Consider the following 21,393-nt stretch of genomic DNA (forward strand, 5'->3'; position numbering starts at 1 on the left):
CCATGAGGACCAGGACTTGTAAGCGTGAGGCTGCTCCTATCTGTCTATAGAGGGCCTCATCCTCTTGGTCTTCCTGGTCAGGTGGCCTGTAGCAGACCCCCACCGTAATGTCACCTGTCCCTGCCTTCCCTTTAATTCTGACCCATAAACTCTCGGTCAGCTCCTCACCCATCCCGAGACAGAGCTCCATGCACTCCAGCTGGTCATTGGCACAGAGGGTGACACCCCCTCCTTGTGTCCCCTGCCTGTCCTTCCTAAAAAGCCTGTATCCCTCCATCCCAACACTCCAGTCATAAGCACCATCCCACCATGTCTCCGTGATGCCAATAAGGTCGTAGCCCTGCAGGCATGCACACGTCTCTAACTCCTCTTGTTTATTCCCCATGCCACGTGTGTTTGCATAGAGGCATTGAAGCTGGGCCCCTGATGAAGCTGTCTCACTGGCTTGCTACGTGCGTTTGCATAGAGGCATTTAAGTTGGGCCCCCGATGAAGCTGTCTCACTGGCTGGAGTTCCTTTGTGCTGCTCTTCGGGTGCTCTCCTGCTGACCTGTGTTCCTTCTCCAGGCTCTGGGCATCTATTGCTGGCCCTGGCATGAAACTGGTAGGAGTGGGATGGATTGAGGTTCCCCTCCCCCAGCATCTCTTAAGTTTCTTAAGTTAGAAATGTTTAGATTCAGCTGGGTTTGTGTTAGACAATTCCTTGGCTGGAATTGTCTATTTTGTAAGCAGTAGGTGTCTATTCTTTATGTATGTTAAGTATGTGCGTGTGTGGTGGCTGTGTCTATCTAGTAACTCAGGTTTCCAAGAGTGGAAGAATGGTGCAGTTAAGGTTGAGGCATTACTCTATGGTTTAGAAATGCCTTGTTTTAAATCATTGCTATATCCTCCTTGGCAAATCACTGCCCACCCTGCCCTGCCCATCCTGGGGAGCCCCTTCCACCCCAGCTTGCCTTCCCTTAGGGAACAGCCCTGATCCTGCAACTCCCTGTTCTATTGCAGCTCTATTACTTTAGCTTAATAGAGGCTTCCATATGACTTAGGGGTCCAAAGTCAGAAATCTAAATTCTCTCTGTAGCCAACAGAAAGGGACAGGCACTCCCTGTGAGGTAGCTCAGCGTTCCCAACTCAGATGCCTAATATAAAGGCTATTAGCATTCTCCCCTCAGTATGTCATTAGCCCATGGCACCATTCCAGTTTTCAGCAAAAAAGGCCAATCCCTGTATTTTGTGGAGCAAATGATACTTGTAGAATTTTACACATTTCTAAAAGATACTCTGTTCTGCAAACATTACTCACCACAGTAAGAAATATGAGATCTGAAGTCAACGATGATCCCGTGCTTGCCACAGACGTAAGCATAGTGTGCCAAAGCATTACACAAACAGCTGCTTCCGCATTTGCATGCGTCGAAGCGGCATAGCTGGTAGTATAATCCTGGACTGATGTAGGCATGGCAGGGAGCAAAAACTTCTTGATTGATGATATCACAGTGAGATGCATACCCAGCTAAGAGAAGGTGACATTGTTTTAGCCAGATCCATTTTAATATAACAGTTAGTCAAATTAATAGCACAGAATATTAAAACCAAACATAGCCAGTTGTGCAACAAAAATTTGTATACAATGTCTTTCTGCAAAGTTCTGTAGTTTAAAACTGATATTGTAAGCAACTCCCTCAACAATAAAATCCAATTAAGATAAAAATAACTATATAAAAACAGTTATGCCTTCCTCTAGTAGTGCAGGAAACTTAAATGGCAAAATAATATATTTCAAAAGAGTTAGCTAGAAGAGTCCTCCAAAGCTTGGAATATGTTTTTTCCTACTTGATGTTTCATTTAGCTTTGAAATCAGCAATGGCCATATACTTCTTGGCATGTGGACTCAGGAAGCATTACAAACTGGAGCTCAAGGGCATGCAAGTCCCACGCTGGCCATATATCTTCTAGCACCAACAGACCCTCCTCCTACCACTGAAGCATACTACCACCACAGGTGGTGGAGTATCTCAGGAATACCATAGTGTGGACCATATTTAAGCCAACTTTGCTGCTAAAAGAGTGTCCCTATCCTTCATCTTCCCTGTTCATTCCCACATACACACACTGACACAAGGATTTCTGGAGTCCCTCAGTAAACCAGATTCAAGAAGTGAAGTTGACTTGGTTGAAAAGTAACCTGACAAAGTAAGTAAACAAACAAATAATAATTTCTTTTTCAGTTTCATCAGATTAAGATCATCACAGACCTGGAAAAATGCTTGTGCTGGCTCAGCACAGGTGGTAACGTGGGGCAGGACCACTTACTCAGGGACTGCTTTTTCCAGTGATGATTACAGGATCACAGGAAAATTCAGGCTGGAAGGGACCTCAGAAGGTCATGTAGTCCACCCTCCTGCTCTAAGCAGCTTACATTTATGTCAAACTCCACCTTCACTGAGGAAGCACAGAACTGAAGGTGAGGCATGAAGTATCTCGGAGAGCGCTAACTTGGCTGAGATGTACTGATTTAGAAGACAGCCAATGCTGAAGGCATAAAAAGTCTTAGAATGCCCCAGATTCTTAAAGGTTTATGGTTATTCTAGGCTTCCTCCCATGGGCTCTAAATATGGCCAAATCCCACATCCTTAGTGAGGCCTTATGTCTGAACCATTAAAAACATTAGACTAAATTCTGTCAGAATTGGCAACTACTGTCTGCCCATTGTCTTCATTAATTGAAAAGGACAGCAACATGGAAAGGAGGAGACAGTGAAAGTTCAATACAAAACATAGGCACGTTAACCAGCCAAAACTAAATCTTTACTCAGTAATTGGAACAAATCCACGGATCTCAGATTGTTTGCATCAGTTTGTGTCAGACAGCTTTGATGGACGATAAGGAATCTTTTAATGCAACAAGCATGGAAAAGCCAGAGACAGGACTTTTGATCTGAACACTGTCTGGGCAAGACACTGTCTCCTGTACTTTCTTTGTCAACCTACAAACATCCTCTTGACTGGCATAATTTACAGGACTACAGATGGTGTTCTGCCTAGCACTCTGCAGAATTTAGGACTCATGGCCAGTACACCCAGCATTAAATGATCAACTAGCTTGTATTTACAGAGGACTAACTTCATTTTACATGCTAAATGTCTGGAAAGAATGGTCTTTGCCAAAAAAGAAAAAGGAAAGAAAGAGTACACATCTAAAACTGAAGTTGAAATACATGTATGTGCAACTCATTCACAGAGAAAACAAAAAATGTACCATAATAATAAGATACAGGTAATTCCAGGCTCCCATGTGAAAACATACCATTTTGCTGATTAACGTTGCAGGGATCAACCACAGGAATATTGATAGGCACCGAACAAGCTGAGGAAACCTTCCACGCATTGGCATGAAGTTGTGGGGTCCCTTCTATCATCCCTGCTGGAGAACTGAAAAGGCAAAGATCAACACTACAAGCGTCCTGTTGACCTTATGGACTACACGGGTGAGGATGCAAGTACATCAAAAAGCCTTAGATACATAGTAACATTGAACATTCAATGTGTTAAAAGAATTTCCATCTGTGAGGTATAAAACAAGAGAGGGCATGTGAAGCTTTTTTATCAGTATTTTACTCATGCAAAAATATTCTTACACTCAAAGTCTGCCCTCATGCTTAATTCAAGTACTCTGAAATCAGTTGGAGGAGGCATTAATGAGAGGAGAATATGGCCTTTATTTGAGTACATACATTCAGTGTGTTTGACATGTTAGCTAATTTCAGTGTTCTAGAGGGGGGCTGCTTGCATTTGGATGCTGTTTTTCACTAAGTATTTCAGAAGAATTTATTATTGCTAGAAAAGTTTTGTGATATTATAGCTTGAGGAACTTTGGAGGAAATGAAGTAAAAGAATAAGGAAAGTGTGCCCTTCTAATTAAACTATTCCTGTGGCTCAGAATTACATTTTTTTCCATTAAAACTCGATGTGGGAAAAAAAAGTCAAGCAGTAGTAAGTGTTAATCAGGTGAGGATGACACTAGTATTATCATCTGCTCTTTTTTGTCAGTGCTCATGTATTTGCTCTGATGATAAGGAAGCAGCAGGGAGGAAAAAAAGTGCATTCAAGCAATATCATCATCTAATAACTTCTACAAATAACATGGTAGTTTTCTAGAATTACTTAGGTAAACATCTTAGAATGGCTTAGCTAAATTTATGAGTTTCATGTTTTAAAAAGTGACTAACATTTTAATTGAGAGATTTTATATTGGTTAGTTTAATAAAGTATGAGCATGGTAATGAAATGAAATAATCAGATGATTACATTCAACAAAACTTTTCACTTGTAATTAAACACAGTCTAAATGTACAATATGCAACTTACAGAAAATCATCTCTTAAATTCCCATTGTAGGTTCCACATAGTCCTAATGTTCTTCTCTTCCAGCCGACATCAACTTCAACATAGATCCTCTCTCCATCTTTAGCAAACAGTATCTTCAAACCAAAACTAGTTTTCAGTTGAACAAAGAAAGAAGATATATTCTGAATTTCAATAGCCCCTGCACATAGCAATAGAAAAAGAAAAACAAAGCCACTGAAATCCAACTTCCAGGTTGTATTGGTTTAGCCCTTAAACAAAATAGATTTTTAAAACTCAGAAATAAAATGAGAAACTATGCACAACTTCACCTGCAGCCAAATAACCTTACCTGTTCTCCATCTGAACTTATGAGACTACATATCTTCTTCATTAGCAACACGAATCAGGAATTGCAACTATTGTTGACAATAAAAAATCTCTCACCTTCCTGTACCTGTGAGTTATCCAGAAACCACTTTCGCATTTCTTTTTTTTTTTAGAAGAAAGCAATGCAACAGCATGCCTCAGGCAATGAGAAGAGAAGACAAGAAACCACTTGTTTCTTAGTCTCCAGGGATGTTATAAGATTAATTAGCAGATGTCTGTAAAGTGTATTGCAATCTTTAGATAGAAGGTTCTCTCTTACTACTATTGATACGACATCAGTATAGCTCCTTCCTTAGGCTGTATGTGAACTAAGGCCCTATCAAATTCCCAGCTTTCTTTCCCAGCAAATCCATTATGTGAGGAAATGGAAATTTCACAGTCACAGCATTAATTTGCTACACATTGTTGGGCTACTTGCAGCTGCAGGCTTAAAGCAGTTCTACCTTCACAAGCAGCCTCCACGCATGCACATACACACACTTAGGTGCATAAACTGAGAAGAGGCAGATAAAATGCTTATGTGAGCTTAAAGATGTTCTTAGCTGATAAGACTTACTAGATACACCCAATTATCAAGAATGTGACACAAAATATTTGTCATAGATTATATTTGTTGCAAACTATGGAAAGAGACAAAGTGAATAGGGACTGATTCAAAAGACATAAAATGAAATTATCAATGAAATTATGAAGCAGAACTGTCAACATAACTGAAAGTATAACTAAGCTATGAAACCTGTTGCCATAGGAAGCTGTGATTGCCAGAAGCAGAACTGTGACTGGATAAATTCAGTGAAGAAAAGACATAGCTGTAACCACCAGCACAGAACTCCCTAAATTCTGTTTTGCCGGAGGCTGGGAAAGGAAAGGGAAACTCCCACTTTACTCTTTCAGAAAGAGACTAAAAATTCAGTAAGAATTTACTACTGATCACTGTAAGGTACGAAATTTAGCAATATGATTTCCACCTTCAGTGCTTAATTTTATAACATCCTTTTAAGGATGATTTATTTTACTATCCTTTCCAAAAAGGTGAAGTAACCTGCCTGAAATAACAACATAAGTCAGCGCTGAAAGCAGCGTAGATCCCACAGAGTACGTGGATTTTCTTCCATGCCATTTATTACAAAAAGCTTTAATCAAGCTAAACCTTAACATCAGCATCAAGATGATTTCCAACCTCTTTTCACCTCCCTTCTTTTTCTTACCTCCCCCCCCTAAACACAAACAAAATAAGTGGAATCTCTAGGTACTCTGCAAAATAAGAAATGCAAAGAAATGAGGGCATAATGGAGGACTCTATTTCACAGGCTGAAAAAAGTACATTTCTAGAACCATTACTAAGGGTATAAGAAGTAAGTGATTGTACATTTCATAAGTTATGTTTGAAGAAATTCCTTTTTCATAGACAGATATTATTATAAAAGCTTTGGAGCATATAAAAGAAAGAATGTGAACCCTGGTAAAATTCTACTCCATGCTCTTCTTACCATTAAGGTGTAAAACTTGGTTAGGGCCAGTTTGGACTTGACCATATCTCGTGAGTGTTACTTGTTTGCTCACATCATCTTCAAGAACTAGTGTTATAGACTCAATGCAGGCATGGTCAAAGTTCTAAGTAAAAACAAGTTTCACCATCAGAAACAGGCAAAGAAAGACATTAATATCACCGTGGAAAGCAAAACCAAACAAACAGGGGGAAAAACAGTTGTATAGAAAGGAAATACCAGAACTGTCATCAGGTAAATCAGTTGTAAACTATCACTCAAAGCATCAAACAGAGCACCCAAAATTGTATGTAGAACAAAATAAAACATTTCATATGCATATAAGAGCAAGGAGAATGCATTTTAGCTATTATGACAGTCTAGTAGTAAGTGGGCAGAGGTCCCCAAGTACTGGTACTGGGGTTCAAAAGGCCATACTTGCATGGCCACCCTGGGTACTCCTCATTGCTGGGTTAACCAGTGTTTGAGCAAGAGTCTGACCCTGTCTACATCAAGCTGGTACGACCAGAGCCCAAATGCAGCAATGCAGGAGAAAGAAACTATTATGCACATGAAGATGCTTCTTGCCTTCAAACATAGTCATGATCTCTGACTGCAGACCAAAAGGATATAATTTCTCCAGAATTATACTACAATAATTTATAAATATCTGACTATCAAAAAATGGTGACTTATAAACTAACTCACACCCATCATTTTAGAGTGCTATCCAGGCAGAATTTATGAACCTAAGTACAGGATAAAAAGTGACACATAACCAGCTTAAACCAAGCATCTTATGCTCCCTGGGTCCCCTATGTTTTCACCCAGAAACTTTCCAAGGTGCCTAGAGTTGTGCTAAGGGTCATTTCCAGTAGCATCCTTATCTCTCAGTGGCTACCTAACCAACCATTTCATGCTTGAGGCCACCTGAAATGCAGAAACACCTATAGTCTCAACACCTATGCAGGAGAAGGAGGTGCTTACAAAAAAAGCAGAGGCACAAGTTCATAGTCTAGCTTTTGAAGGGACATGAGAGACAGTCCCATAGTAGGGCAGCTTCAGTGCATCACTCCATGCTGATGACTTCAGGCATCCCAGCCCTCTGCACACGGGCAGCTGTGAGTCACTGTCTCAGAGCCCCTTCTCCTGAGAGCCTAGGTGACTAATAACATCATTAAATCCAGTCTCGCAGGTAAGTACTTTTTATAAGCACCTCTATTCATAAAGCCTGTTGTTGGATACCTGCCAAAATACTTTCAAACAAATATGTGTGGTGGCTAGTCTCTTCAATAGTTTTCTAAAAGGCATTGTTCTAACAAATTAAATATGCTAAAATATTTAAGTCACAAAAATATGACTTACCTGTCCACAAGGTGCTTTCTGTAGAGTGATTGTGAATTTGTTTTTCCCAGTGCCTTTTACCAAAATGTACTGGCAGATCCCAAGAAAGGTAAAATGACGTCCATCAAATGTTGTGAAATGAGAGCTACCTGTGACGGAGCACTCAGCTTGAGAGAAAAAGGATAAACAAGAATGTTCACTTGCATAAGAATGTACCATTGTTCTGTAAATGATGGAAGAGAGATAAATAAGAAACTTTCTCCTTATTTCTAAGCACATAATCCAGGCTAACTTTAATCTGTCTAGCTATTACGGCATTTGGAAATAAAATATGTTATATACACCTATTTCCATCAGATACCATCTCATATTACACACACCGATGTGCAGCATCTTTTGGTTCTAACTAGATGAGATGCCTTTGAGTCACAAGTTCTCTAGAATGCAAAAGAGTTTTCTCTTCATTACAACTCTGAAGTTTCCTAGAATCTTCTTCCTCATCATCTTTTGGCATAACTGAAAGAGGACAAGCTTCTTTCTCCTTCCTTCTAGGGTACTATGGCACTGCTTGCTGCCGCAGGTATGAAGAGGCTGCAGGTGTCTGTCTTCAGGGCGCATCTATATTCATTTTTCAGTTCAGATCAGGAATGCACTGTTGAAACAAGTCTCCAGCGCATCCCCACTTACTGCACTTTCATTCACACCATGGGGCAGTGTCAGAACACATGAATTAGATTCATTTTGGCTGCAACTGCAGCAGGAGGTGCTCTGTGGGAGCACATCTAACTTGCTCCCGCTACTAACAGGCATTCAGTCCCTAGGACCAGACTAGAGTAGTCATAATTACCCCCCCACATGCACACACAACACACACACAAGACATATGGAGTGGTTCTCAGTATCAACTATTTTATACTACAGATCCACCCTGTCAAGCCTTGCTTAGTAGCTGTTAAGTCATTTATTACCTCATTCAGAGGCGGCTCCTTAATTTGTAAAAAATTCTCTCTTTCACAAGTTTCATAGTATAATCTTGTCTAAGATACAGAACTGTCACGGGAGTTTCACTACCCGACTACTGCATGTTCCTCTGAGTAACTCATTACAGAGACATGTAATCTTTAAAGATAAGGATCATTATCCCAACATGAACTGCTGTTACAAGGGAGAAAATACAGCACACTGAGCATCAGAATTATGTTTTTCTTATTATTTGCATTACAGTTGCACCTAGAAGTGAGGAGATCCTTATACCTGGCCTAGGTGCTGCACAGGCAGTAGAAATAAGCCACCTGCCATAACGAACATAGAGCGTAAACAGGAGATAGAAAACAAGATGTGGATGTAACACACTGAGTTAGGGAAGCAAATGGGAAAAGGTAAGATGAGTATGGTCAGGCAGTTAACAGCTTCACCCCAGCTGGCCCACTGCTACTCTCAACATCCATCTGCTTAATCTTTCTTCTTAAATTAGCATCCCAAGCCCTTGGATCACATTTGGTTCTGTTGTCTTCTGAAAAGTTTATCCCTTATGTTCACTGAGGAGAGAAAAGAATAATGAAATACAGATACCTGGGCAATCATGATCAGTGCAGTTCCAAATGCCACCAATACAAATACTAAAAAGAAAAATCACAAAACACAGAAAGTCAGTGTTCTGATCTTTAGCAAAAAGAGCAGCTTTGAGCTACTTAATATGTCTTGAATTCACCCTTTCCATAGAATAGCCTGCATATTTTAGTGATACACAGGGCCCAGCCTGTAAAACATAGATACTAACTATTCTTTAATATGTAGGTGTGACTATGATGTTAAACTAACTATGGGCAGCAGGCACAGAGAGAGGAAACACAGATGTGAGGCCTTCACATACCAGTTGCTACATTCTTGTTCAATTTTTGAGCCTACAGGGAAGGCAGTTCCATGATAAATACAAGGGCAATTCGACACAGAGATACAAGTTCCATTTTCCATAATGAGACCTATTGGGAGGAAAGTTAATAAATGAGATAAAAACCAAATTAACAAACTCCGGATCACTGCTTTCCCCCCACCTGACTCAAACATTCAAATCTGCCAGAAGGTGATCTCACCAGTCTTAACCAGGGACCAGCAAAAAAAGTCGCCCAGCGAGTGCAGAGAGCTCAGAGTGATGAAGAGTGAAGCTCTCTCAAAGCCGTTGTCACTCTGAATAGTTGCTTTATGAAAAATGTCTGTCTTAAGCATGTAAAACTATACAGACTCAAAAATGAAAAGATTCTGAGATCACATAATCTTTAGTCCTTCTAGAACAGGACTGTTCATAGTCCAAGCCCTAATTTTTATTGAGTACAGGTCTCAGGAAGTTTGTTTTCCTGTACAGAGCATAAGACACATTCTGTTTAAACAAAACCTCAATAGATTTTGGAATATTTCAAAGAAAGTGGATTAAATCTATGCAATATCTTATTGTAGCAAGCATTAGTGATGGCTCCAGATTTTAACTGATATTTCATTCTGAGCCACCTTTGTATTCTAGAGAAATGTTTAGAACACAATAAAAGGAAAAATCACAGTGAGAATAACAACAGCTAGAGCAGAATTTACAATATTCATATTTTTAGGCTTTAACTTTAAGCACAGTCTATTTAGACAACTATTATGATGTTGGATATTAGCTTTACACATATTTTTTCACATAAAATTGACAGTACTTACCATCTGGACAGTAACAGCCATCTAAGCAGTGTAGGTTGCTGCCAAGACAATCTTTTTCAAATGTGCAGGTTGGTGGACAACAGCTGATACAGTCACGGTGTACAAAGCTGTCTTCACACTTCTCAGCTAGAAAAAATACATGGTACATTGAACATTAGTGCAATTTCTCTTTCCATACTGGAGAACCCCTCTCTCTCAAATAAACAGTTGTGCAGCACTTCTGGTATAGGTAATTATTCAGATCAGGTACAACGGATTGTTTGGAGAGGTTTTAACTGAAGAGCTGTGGTGAATCTCTCATCAGTATTTAAGTCTGTCTTTACCAAATTCTTACATCACCCCTCCAAAAGAAGTTATAGTTTCTGTGACAGGGGAACATGTGCTCATATCTCAGCTAGTTCAAAGTCTTGTGCATGAGACTGAACCGCGATTGATGGGTGGTGGTGATAACTCGAAGGACCTGGATTAACTGTATTAATTCTGTTATAGGGCCAGTAGAGGCTGAAAGGCCATCTGGGAATAGGGGCAACATCAGGTCTCCACAGATGTTTGTTCTTTGTCCTAGAATATGATCAGCACACATGATGTTTCAAGCAATCTGAGGAAACATGAATTTTGTATGGATCTAGATCAGATCACAATGGAATTAAAATATTCCTCTAGCAAGTCATTGACTTCATTGTTTGCCAGCAATAGGGAAGCTGGCTGATCTACTTCAGTATTGGGTTTGAGTCCTATAGTGACAAATGTTGTCAAGATGGAATTATTTGAAATGAATATATGGGTATCTCAAAGGTCAGATAGTATGCTTTATTAAAGAGTCTTACTACAGGCAGGAAAGTCATCCCTCCAGTCCCGCACCGGGGACCCAGCATGAGAGCATGCTCTAGCGTACTCTGTCACCGCCCTGCAGTATGTTTCATCATCATCCACTCTGAAATGATAAAACAAGAGTGTAATCAAGGAACTCAAATCCCATCTACAAATCTTTGCCACGGGACACTGCACAGGATACTTCACACATAGCTGACACCACTCAGTCGTAACAGCACACAGTGAAAATACTATGAAAAGGAACGAGCTATACTGAATACACTGTTGTGTTTTTATCATTTGATCTCACAAAAAGTTATTTCAGTTTAATGCTACCACAGTGAACAAAACTACTCATTTATTACAAAAAAGATAAATGCTGCTTATGCTGAAAGAGAAACATGACCTTGTCTTGAAGACAATAGACAACTCAACAGTCTCAAGATCCACGTCTCAAGCCCTCTCCTTCCTGCATGATGTGGAAACTCCAACCTACACTGATATTGGACATTCTGGTCCAAGTAGCAAGTTCAAGTTTCCAGTTGCCTCGAACTTAGGCGAGAAGAACCCTGTTGGTGGACTCCTGACCTTGTGCTGAAGTGCTCGGTGCCAGAAGCGTTATCCACTGAATACTGTAGACAGGCTTAGGGATTTACAGCGTGACCTTGGGCAAAGACATTATCTCTGCCTTAGTCTATACAGAAGGAGCTGTACAGTGCACTTTTGCCAGGATCAAGTAAAGAGACATTCATCAGTGTTTAGGTAAGCTCAAATTTTATTCAGATGTGAGTGACATAAGGCAAGATACCACCAACCCTTTGTTACTGTGAAAGTCCAACAACTCCCATCACTCACTGTGGAGGACTTGATGCCAAAATGAACTAGTCATAACATGACATTTCTATTATAAGCATGACTGTGACAGATCAGCTGAGTTTGTCTTTCAGCACACAAGATCATGCTTCCAAATTTAATGGTCTTAAGAATATATTATATTGTGTTTGTATTCTGCTTTCAACACATCTGTTATCAAATCAAACACCACTATACTCTTTGTTACAGTGATCAGAGTCTCTCCAGCTCTCCTTATCTAATCCAATTAAATGGGTCTTAATAGAAAGAATACTTGGCGTATACTGTGGCTTCACAAAAAACTTCATAAACTAACACTAAGCCACAAGAAGAGAGGTCTCTTTTATAAACAAAATAAGCCTAAATTAATGAGGTTCTGAGACACAGAAACTTCCTTCAAGGTTTTTAATATTCACACAATTCACATCAACACACATATGCATGCTGACAAAAATCAAATCCGCCTTAACACCGTGACACTGATTCAATATCACATTTGAAAATTTGCTTTTCATTATTCTTCTTTGGCTAAGAAAAAGCCACAATAAACTCCTGACTTACAAAGAGACCATACAGAGGCAACTCACCTCTTCCCTGAGCAAAATCAATGTACAGATCATAAACTTCAGGAAGCACACTTTGGAGATTTGCCTACAAACACAAATTCTTCCATCTTGACTTTATGGTAAAGCAGAAAACTAAGAATTCATCAGAAATGAACTAACAAGTTGCACTGAATTATATTGAGTGATTCTTACTTTTAGTTTTGTGATCCTTTCTGTATGTTTTTGATTAAATTGATGATACTCTGAGAAGGCCATAATAGTATCTGGTAAAAATCCTGCTATTTATGACAATTACTTCTTAATTTCAAAAACCTACTAAAAAGGAAGTGGTACACTGCTCAGTCATCTATTCAATTACACTCTGGAGCACCAGTTTAACTTGAATGACAAGAACTAAACAGGACTCTGGAGAGCTAAGGGGAAAATACCAGGTTGCATATAATGCCAGCAGCTGAGGGGGTGTAACTCGCACCCAAACCAATGAGAATTGAATTTCTTTTGACAACTCTGAATTTACATAAATAAAGCAATTTTGAAAAATTCTATTAATTTGAACCATAGTGATTGCTCATAAAAACAGTCCAACTGTGTCAGACAAATGGTCCAACTCCTCCAGTATCATTGATATTTCCCCCTAGTATCATCTCCATGTATTTTTGATTCAGGACCTCCATATACAGGTTTCAGGCGTTTTGTGATTAGCAGCTCCTCTTTTGTCATTAGTGATTCTCCATGGATTTTCTCTTCCATGTATGTGTCTAGTATTTCCTTGAATCCATGTAAACCTTTAGCAATAAAAATATCCCTTGGCAGGCTGGTTCCGTGCCCTTTGTTACCACACTAAATCACCCACTGAGAAACCCCTTCTCTTTTGATTTGAACTTAAAATCATAGAATCATAGAACAGTTTGGGTTGGAAGAGACCTTTAAAGGTCATCTAGTCCAACCCCCCTGCCATGGGCAGGGACATCTTCAACTAGATCAGGTTGCTCAGAGCCCCGTCCAGCCTGACCTTGAATGTTTCCAGGGATGGGGCATCCACCACCTCTCTGGGCAACCTGTGCCAGTGCTTCACCACCCTCAGCATAAAAAATTTCTTCCTTATATCTAGTCTATATCTAACCCCCTTTAGTTTAAAGTCATTCCCCCTTGTTCTGTCGCAGCTTGGTTCCTCCTAACTTCCCTCAATGCTGCTCAGTTCTGGTCTCAAATGAAACAGTGAGCATTCATTTCAGGCGTCAAAACTAAATATACAAGAACTCCAGTCTTACCTGCAAAGATCATTCATACAGCTAGAAATATAAGAATATGGATCTATGCTTTCATGACAGCTGAGAAAAGGAAACTGTAGGAATATTTGGCACTTGAAGAATATGTCCTGCACATTAAAGAGAATCAGTAAACAACAGTTAGCAAATACTTTCTGAACAAGCATAATCCTTTTTAGCTTTGTTTCCCTAATCTAGGGTCCTTTATATCCCCATTAAAATTTGAGAATCTTACAGTCTCAATTTATTATTATGTCTCCTTTATTATTCTTTCTAAAATTTGTCCTCTCTGCCTAGGCTGGCTTGATTGCATGCTGCTCCTAAACCAGCTGGGATGAAAAAACAAAAGCATTTTGTGTCAATGCAGGAGCTAAGCATGTTACTTCTGCAGTATTTCACAATTTCCAATATAATGCGGTGTAAGATGCCAGGACTGGAAACTGAACCCTAGTTTAATGCAGCAATGAAGAGCTCTGCCAGCAGACCTGTGCCACTTGGCACATCCTATCTGAGCCTTTGTACTTTTAAGCTAAACTTCTGAAGATCTTCAGACATTGCCTAGCAGCAGTTCTGATCTGAATCTTCCCTTTCTCAAAGCCTCAATGCATTTAAGGCTTTTTACAACATCGTGTATATTGCTAGATTCTTGTACTATCACCAGGCAGTGAAGATTAAGAATATACACACACACACACACATATATATATATTAAAAAACCACGATTAATTTACCTCAGTGGATTCTGCATCAGCTGAGCAAGGACTGGAAAAATCTGAGGCAGCAGGTACACAAGCTACGTCATCTGAGGTTTGCACAGCCCAGCTATTTGCAAATTCAGCAATGTCTTCTGTATGTTCACCGACTGCATGAAAACATTGGAAGAGCATCCAGGAAAAAAAAATTGCCAACAGAAACGCAAAAGACAGCTTGGAAATTTCTGGTAGTTTTTCAATGTGCTCATTACGTCAGTTACAGATATGTTCAGAGTACGGGTGGTGTAGAAGAATGTTATTTTTCTTTTTTAATTGCAGGTAGTATTTTATACTACATTTACATGAAAAGATTAAAAGTATATGACAAGGTTGGGATTTTTTTTAAGTGCAATCACTGACAATTTTATAACAAATACACAAACAAGGACAAGCATCATGCATTGAATACTTAAGAAAAAATACATTTCTTTACAACAATTTAAGGCTTTCGTCATGTTTCACAAAGGTCAGTTAGCACTATTATCTCCCTCCTTTTCCCTTGCTGCAGAAAAGCCCTGCAACAAACACGCCACTACATGCCCAGCTCTTCTCACAGCATGAGCATGGGAGAATTAATGAACGAGATGCATGACTGGAAGTCATGGCAACAGGCTGAGGAAGATACACGAACATACAAGAAGGTTGGCAGTAAAGAAACAGACCCAAACTTTCCATATCTTTGCAGCAAGACCTAAATATTACATTTTCTCTGTGTTCATAAGTACGTTAAAAAGGGTACATTGCCCCAGCCTTGAAGAATCTTACAGTAATCGGTATCTATGCTATGCTTATCTATATCTATGCATGGTTAGGAGACAGGGTATTGAAATGAAATCAGCTACAGTTTTTTTCACAGGGCTGTATTATCCAAAACTTAATCTAACTTCTTCTAGCACAAGATGTACAAAGTTTGACACTCTGCAATGTGGAAAGCCCGCAAGCACACTAAACAGATATTTGTACTTGGACCTCCACAAATAAACAAAGATAAGATCCTAACCACCAGTCTATTTTACTTAAGAGCCAAGGATACTTAAGACATTTCTCCCTCTCTTACAGAATAGTTCTTTATGCAGAAAACCCTTCCCAAACATAAAAAGCTGGGTTTTGGTCTAGAGGTGAACCTGTTGACATAACTCTGCTTCTGCAAAAACATTAAAAATATTTTATTTACATTTTGACATGGCTTGAAAAAAATTTCTAAGTCCTCAAAAAATGCCACAAAATAAAATCACTGTCCTTGAAACAGTTTTATACACAGATACAGCCTTGTATATTGAAGAAATACAAAGATGCCGTTAAAGATGAAGATAAAGAAACAGAAAATGAGTTTGTTTTTAAACTGTGCTTTGAAATGGAGTATTACCTGCCTCTCAGCAACTTATTTATTTGGGGCATTGCAAATAGAGAGCATTCAGATTCCGGAAGACTCAGGATTGATGTAAGAGCTTCCCTTACACTACTGGGGGAAGTAGTTTAGCTGGGGGAGATAAACCATCATCCCAAATGATTTATAAGATTTGGAAACACTTAGAAAAATGTTGCGGCTTAGAAGTAATTTGAAGTAGCAGTCTATTCTTGTGAAGGTATCAGAACTTCGTGCTTTGTATTTGCACAGAGTCAAGGCACCATGTTATACAACTGGTTCAAGGTTAAAATGATTTATAGCACTCTCAATTGTACACAGCAATAATACTATCACTTCTGATAAAGAAAAAATGCTAGAAGAAATGATGCTGGTGAAGAAGAGTAGCTCTGGAAATGAAGAAAGCTAAGAGCTGGAAGTCTTCTATAACAGATAATACATTTAAAGATATTGAAATTACTATTTTTTAGAGACCGTGTAAATTCATGATCTCATCCAAACTCCATTTTTCTCCATTGTTACAGATCACTAGTTTTAACTAGTTATTAAACATACTATACTCTGGTGTGCAGAAGGTAATGCATGAAACGGGGAACTTGCTGCTCTCATGGCAGAAGAGGTATGAGAAATTTATATTGGGCAGATTTTTAAAGACTATACAAAGATAGGTACACTGCATCTTCACTTAGAAAGTCAAAAATCTCTGCTATCAACCATAAAAAATGGGGAAAAACAGAGGAGGGGAAAAAAGTTACAGTGAGATAACTTTTGCGACTTAAGAATATGCTGGGCCATGGGACTAGATTCTCTCAGCAATTAATGGTAACAGTAAAACAGTCCTATCTTTGGTTTTATCAGAGACTGAGAAAAATATTCCTCATATTCTCAAGCTTGTTCTTTTTTTTTTTTTCACATTAGTTGCAAGTAGGACAAAAGTCCCTATAGAGTATTCTCTACACAGACTACAGAATATTCTACCAGCTTTGCAAGTCATCTCTGCCTCAGACGCAGCACTGGGCAACTCCTCATCCCACAGGGTAGTCGGGGGCCCATGATACACCATACCAACAGAGAGATATAAGGAACTCCCTGGCAACAGCTTTGAAATTTACATATTTCAACTAGCATTTTTATGATGCTCATATAAACGAATGACTCGAGATGGTGCTTTTTCCAAATGTTAATATTTTGGCTCTTCTCTCCTTCTCCCTCCATCCTTAAACATAGAGAAAACCACAAGCATTTGTTTATTTATTTATTATTTGAAGGCACTTTCATCAGCTAAGATAAACATACCCCAAGTGCTTTGCTGAGCAAGAAAAGGCTTAAGCATACATATAAATACTTTCTTGAATTGGGACCTTTTCCCTTAGCATCTTTAACGATGAGGAAAAGTAGAGCAGATATTCTATTTTCTACTGAAATAACTGAAACAGAATTCTGCCTTTTTACAGTATTATATTTAAAGTGAACATGGAAGCTGTTCACACAAGGTAAGGGTGTATTTCTAAGCTATTTACTTACTATTTTGCAGTATCAGGTCATCATATTTATTGCCATTAAAATTCCCACAGAGGCCACAAGGTTTTCCCTTATGATCTTCTGTCAGCTTAACATAAATACCAGAGTTTCCATCCCAAGCAAGAGAAAAGCCAAAGGTAGTCTTCACCAGAATATAGTCAGCCAGTCTCTCAAGGAAAGCATTTCCAACTGTCTGAGGCAACATTAATCTGGAAAAATAAACAGCCTGCTTCAAAGATCTCAGATGAGATGAGGTTAGTGCTAGAAAAATACCACATAAAACATCACCTTCTAACTCACTAAGCCCTTTTTCACAGGTGTATACAGTCACTTCCATTCAATTCTTCATCATGTTTTTACTATCTTTTCTTCTGTTTACTGCTCTATATCGACCATCAAAAATGAATGCTTTTCTGCTTTATATCTCTATCAGTTGTGCCAATTATAAGCCTGAAAGAATAATGAATCTTCATTTTCAAAGCCCAGCATGGGCACGTTGAGGAATACGTGATTTCATGAGCATGCTGCGTTGTGCAAGGAGCTATGTGACACTGTGGCCACCAGCAGCCCTTCTGGGCACAGGGTCTTCACTGGGTTAGACGTCTGCAAATGGAGGAACTTGCAGTACAGAAAATACTATGTATTTTCCTTCTTTCGTCAAAGACTGCTGGACAATAATATTGCAGCATGGATCTAATCCTAATCTTCCAAAGTTGCTTCTGTTGGGATGAACAGCATCACTGTAGCTATCAGTCTCAGGTGCTAACGGCTATAGCATTACATCAAAGGGGATGGCAAGAACACCTTAACAACTCTTTGAAATTTTCCGTACTTTATCAGCCAGTAAAACATACTTCTGATAGCCTTGCACTCATCTTTTTACTTATTAAACAACTGGTAAATTTGGGAGTTTGATGTACCTTGAGATGTTTTGTGAAGTTTTTGCCCCAAAGGGGCAAAGGGGACTTAAGATCTTTGATTCAACCAATTCAGACTTGTCTAGAAGTAGATTATGTCTTACATTAAGTACAGCTACAAAGAATAAATAATGACTGCCCTGTTCAAAATGGTATCAGGATGCACCAAGAATTAGCTACAATTGTCTGATGCAGACTTTGTCTATACAAAGTAGGGATGGGTAATTGTTAGGTTACAGCTGAGAAGTTGAACACAAGTTTCCTGTGGGGAGTGTATGCTATCCTCACTCAGGTATTACATCAGCACCAGCACATCTGCTCACGTTGGAGCTCTATCAGCCCCAATACAGAACAGCGAGGGATCAATAAAGATATATATCAAATTATTTTCTCTGGCTGGTGTAAAAAGCATCAATTTCCCAAACTCCACGCTATCTTTTTGCAATAAAATCTTAAAACCCACATTATAACACTTACTTGATTCCTTCTTTTCTTACTTCATGTCCTGAAATAGTTATTTCTTCTAGGTTTGAAAAAAATAAGCTGATGGACCTCTGACAAGTATATACTGAACCATAACAGTGAGGACTGTTATGAACCTTAGAGGTGAAAAATATACACACAATAAGAAAAAAGGTTTGTTCTCAATAATTTCATGCAATTTTTCATAAACTCATGTATGATATTTTACATTTCTTTGCACTAATCACTGAAAGAGCTTTACAAATAAATACTTAGAATATAAAAAAGTCACAATTACAAAGATACACAAAACTAGAAGTTCACGCTACCAAATACTACTGAGAAATACAAATACAGCAACTGTTTAATAGCACAAAGCATCACAAGACAGTGGTTTAAATACTGGATAAAATACTCGGGTATTTTACGTAGATGAACTTCACACTGTAGTGAGCTATCTTATAACTGCCAACATAGGAGCTTGTTATTTGCACTGAGGAGACACCCCTGTTGTTCTCTTTCTAGAGGTCTGATCTACAAGAGGGGACTACAAACCAATACAAAACCTCAGAGTAATACCAGCATTCTCCATGCCAGCTGAGACTGGCACCAGATGAACTGCAACATGCCTTCCTGAACCACTCAGGATTTGTTGAGATTTTGGAGTGTTCCCACGAATTACTGCAGGCATCTAACTTATGTGGATCTGTTAAAACCCATTTTGCACTGGCTTTCCAGCCCTGCTAATGGAGAAGGGCAGGCTTTTCTGAAGTCTGCCTCTCCCCATTATGCATATATAGTATAGTGAGCCAGGGCATTGGTCTGAATCGCGTATCAGCTTCCCTAGTTTGAACACAACAATGGAAATAAAAGTTTCAGTCAGCCAGAGAGAGATTTGCAGAACTGTGGCTCAGATATTGGCAATGTATGACTTCCATGACTGCCCACTACCAGAGAGAGGTGTTGAACAGATCTCAGATGCATGCTTCCAGAAATGAAAACCGTGCAACTCCTATCTCAGCATGTCTACAGTTTTATGGCATAAAACTAGATCTCGCATAAAAAATGTGTAATCAGACCTTGGAACAGGCATGATAAGCCAGTGCTCTTCCTTTTTATAGTTTGGCAAAAAGGAGGCTACCCCTGAAGTCAGACTTCCTTTGCATTCCCAGCCTTCGGCGTGGCAGAGTACAACTCCTGCAGGAAGGTCCTTTTCCCCAGAGACCATACAGCTCTCGTTGGCCAGGGCATGCTCTCAGGACTTGAAAACTGTGGGTTCAGATTTACTCTAATTGATGATAGGGATATAGGTCTCCAACTTTCTGTGCATATGCTCTAAGCAATTAACTACTACACAGTTTTGAATTAGACTCACATAGTCTAAGTGAGTTTTAAGCACATACCTACTCCAAGGGCTTGAGCAAAACTTCAACAGCTTTCATTAATCTCAGTGGGGCTGAGCCACTCAAACCTACAGGATGCCCTAGACTACGTGCTTCAAAAGCATGTGAGCTGGTTTTAGACACCACTGAGGAGACAGGGGAATGTGTTGTGAATCTTAGATACCTACCATTATGTAAATAAAAATGTAGATAGAGTTTAGATAGCTCAAATATGACTCCTATGACTATGTGTGTCACCATTCTCTGAGAAGGATGGGAGTTGCATTACCAGTTTACTTGACAGTGCTGTAAAGCTAAATAGATTAGTAACTGGGAAATGTTTTGCCAACATAAGTAATGGAGGCTGTAAAAGTAACTAGAGCTATCGGTTTTGTAGAAAAGGTCTGTTGGCAAACACATATAGTGCTAACACGTCCTCGAATTAATCTTCCTACACTGACACTTAATCCTGGAAGTAAAAACCAGTTACTGCCTCTTTGAGTGAAATAAACCAAACCAGGAAAAGCATTAGAGTTTTTACATGTATAAAGAAAATCATAATTAAAGACATCATAAATGTTACTAGTATTGACAGATGGTTTCTATGTAAACCTGGCCCAAGACAGAAACACAATCAAGGAAAATCAGAATAATTCCTGTGTTTTCTTCTCTAGAGAGGTGGATTATTAAAGCCAGAAGGACCATAATGTGAGGATTTGGCAAGGGTCTTGGCTCTCTCTTGCCCAGCCTGTAGTGACTGCAGTGCTTCAACATTACTTATGACTTTACTGAGTAAACATTTTCAGTTTTTAGCAAAACATGACATTTGTTCCAGCAATTGAATGTTAGTTTCTCTCTTTCCAGAGCACCTGGAATCCACTGAAATATTGATTCTAGATTTTAATATAATCTTGGGCTTTGCTACAGCATTTTCTGAAAACTCCTAAAAGATCATAGCTGCACACAGAATCCAAAGAATTAAAATGAAATCATGGAAGGCGGATGTAACAGCATCTGTCTATATCCTGAGTGAATAGAAATGGCAGTTTTAATGGCAGATTTATCTTCACTAGATGCTATTATCTGGGCGGAGAGGAGGTCGTGTTTATAAATGAAAACTAGTCCTTGGAGCAGAAATCAGCATCTAGGTCTGCCCTTGCCCCTGCAAGCACTGTGACCACCACAGCTCAGAATTAGGACCCCTCTTGTCCCCTTTCCCCTGCCCAATCAGCACCAA

General features: G+C 39.2%; 1 protein-coding gene across 1 annotated transcript in view; it reads right to left on the bottom strand.

The window, feature by feature from the left end:
• The window catches only part of OTOGL (otogelin-like), a 99,142-nt gene that overhangs the window by 69,905 nt on the left and 7,844 nt on the right, over window positions 1–21,393 (bottom strand). The window contains exons 7-19 of the mRNA XM_009327658.1: window positions 18,790–18,911; window positions 17,399–17,604; window positions 14,488–14,618; window positions 13,760–13,866; window positions 11,085–11,191; window positions 10,258–10,383; window positions 9,434–9,542; window positions 9,133–9,179; window positions 7,582–7,727; window positions 6,220–6,343; window positions 4,364–4,541; window positions 3,303–3,427; window positions 1,300–1,509 (exon numbers count right to left, since the gene is read on the bottom strand). Of these exons, the coding sequence (XP_009325933.1) occupies window positions 1,300–1,509; window positions 3,303–3,427; window positions 4,364–4,541; window positions 6,220–6,343; window positions 7,582–7,727; window positions 9,133–9,179; window positions 9,434–9,542; window positions 10,258–10,383; window positions 11,085–11,191; window positions 13,760–13,866; window positions 14,488–14,618; window positions 17,399–17,604; window positions 18,790–18,911 (1,738 nt within the window). The remainder of the gene's footprint in view (window positions 1–1,299; window positions 1,510–3,302; window positions 3,428–4,363; window positions 4,542–6,219; window positions 6,344–7,581; window positions 7,728–9,132; window positions 9,180–9,433; window positions 9,543–10,257; window positions 10,384–11,084; window positions 11,192–13,759; window positions 13,867–14,487; window positions 14,619–17,398; window positions 17,605–18,789; window positions 18,912–21,393) is intronic.

The sequence above is a fragment of the Pygoscelis adeliae genome, unplaced genomic scaffold (assembly GCF_000699105.1).
Source record: "Pygoscelis adeliae isolate BGI_AS28 unplaced genomic scaffold, ASM69910v1 Scaffold113, whole genome shotgun sequence".
In the NCBI taxonomy this organism is placed as follows: domain Eukaryota; kingdom Metazoa; phylum Chordata; class Aves; order Sphenisciformes; family Spheniscidae; genus Pygoscelis; species Pygoscelis adeliae.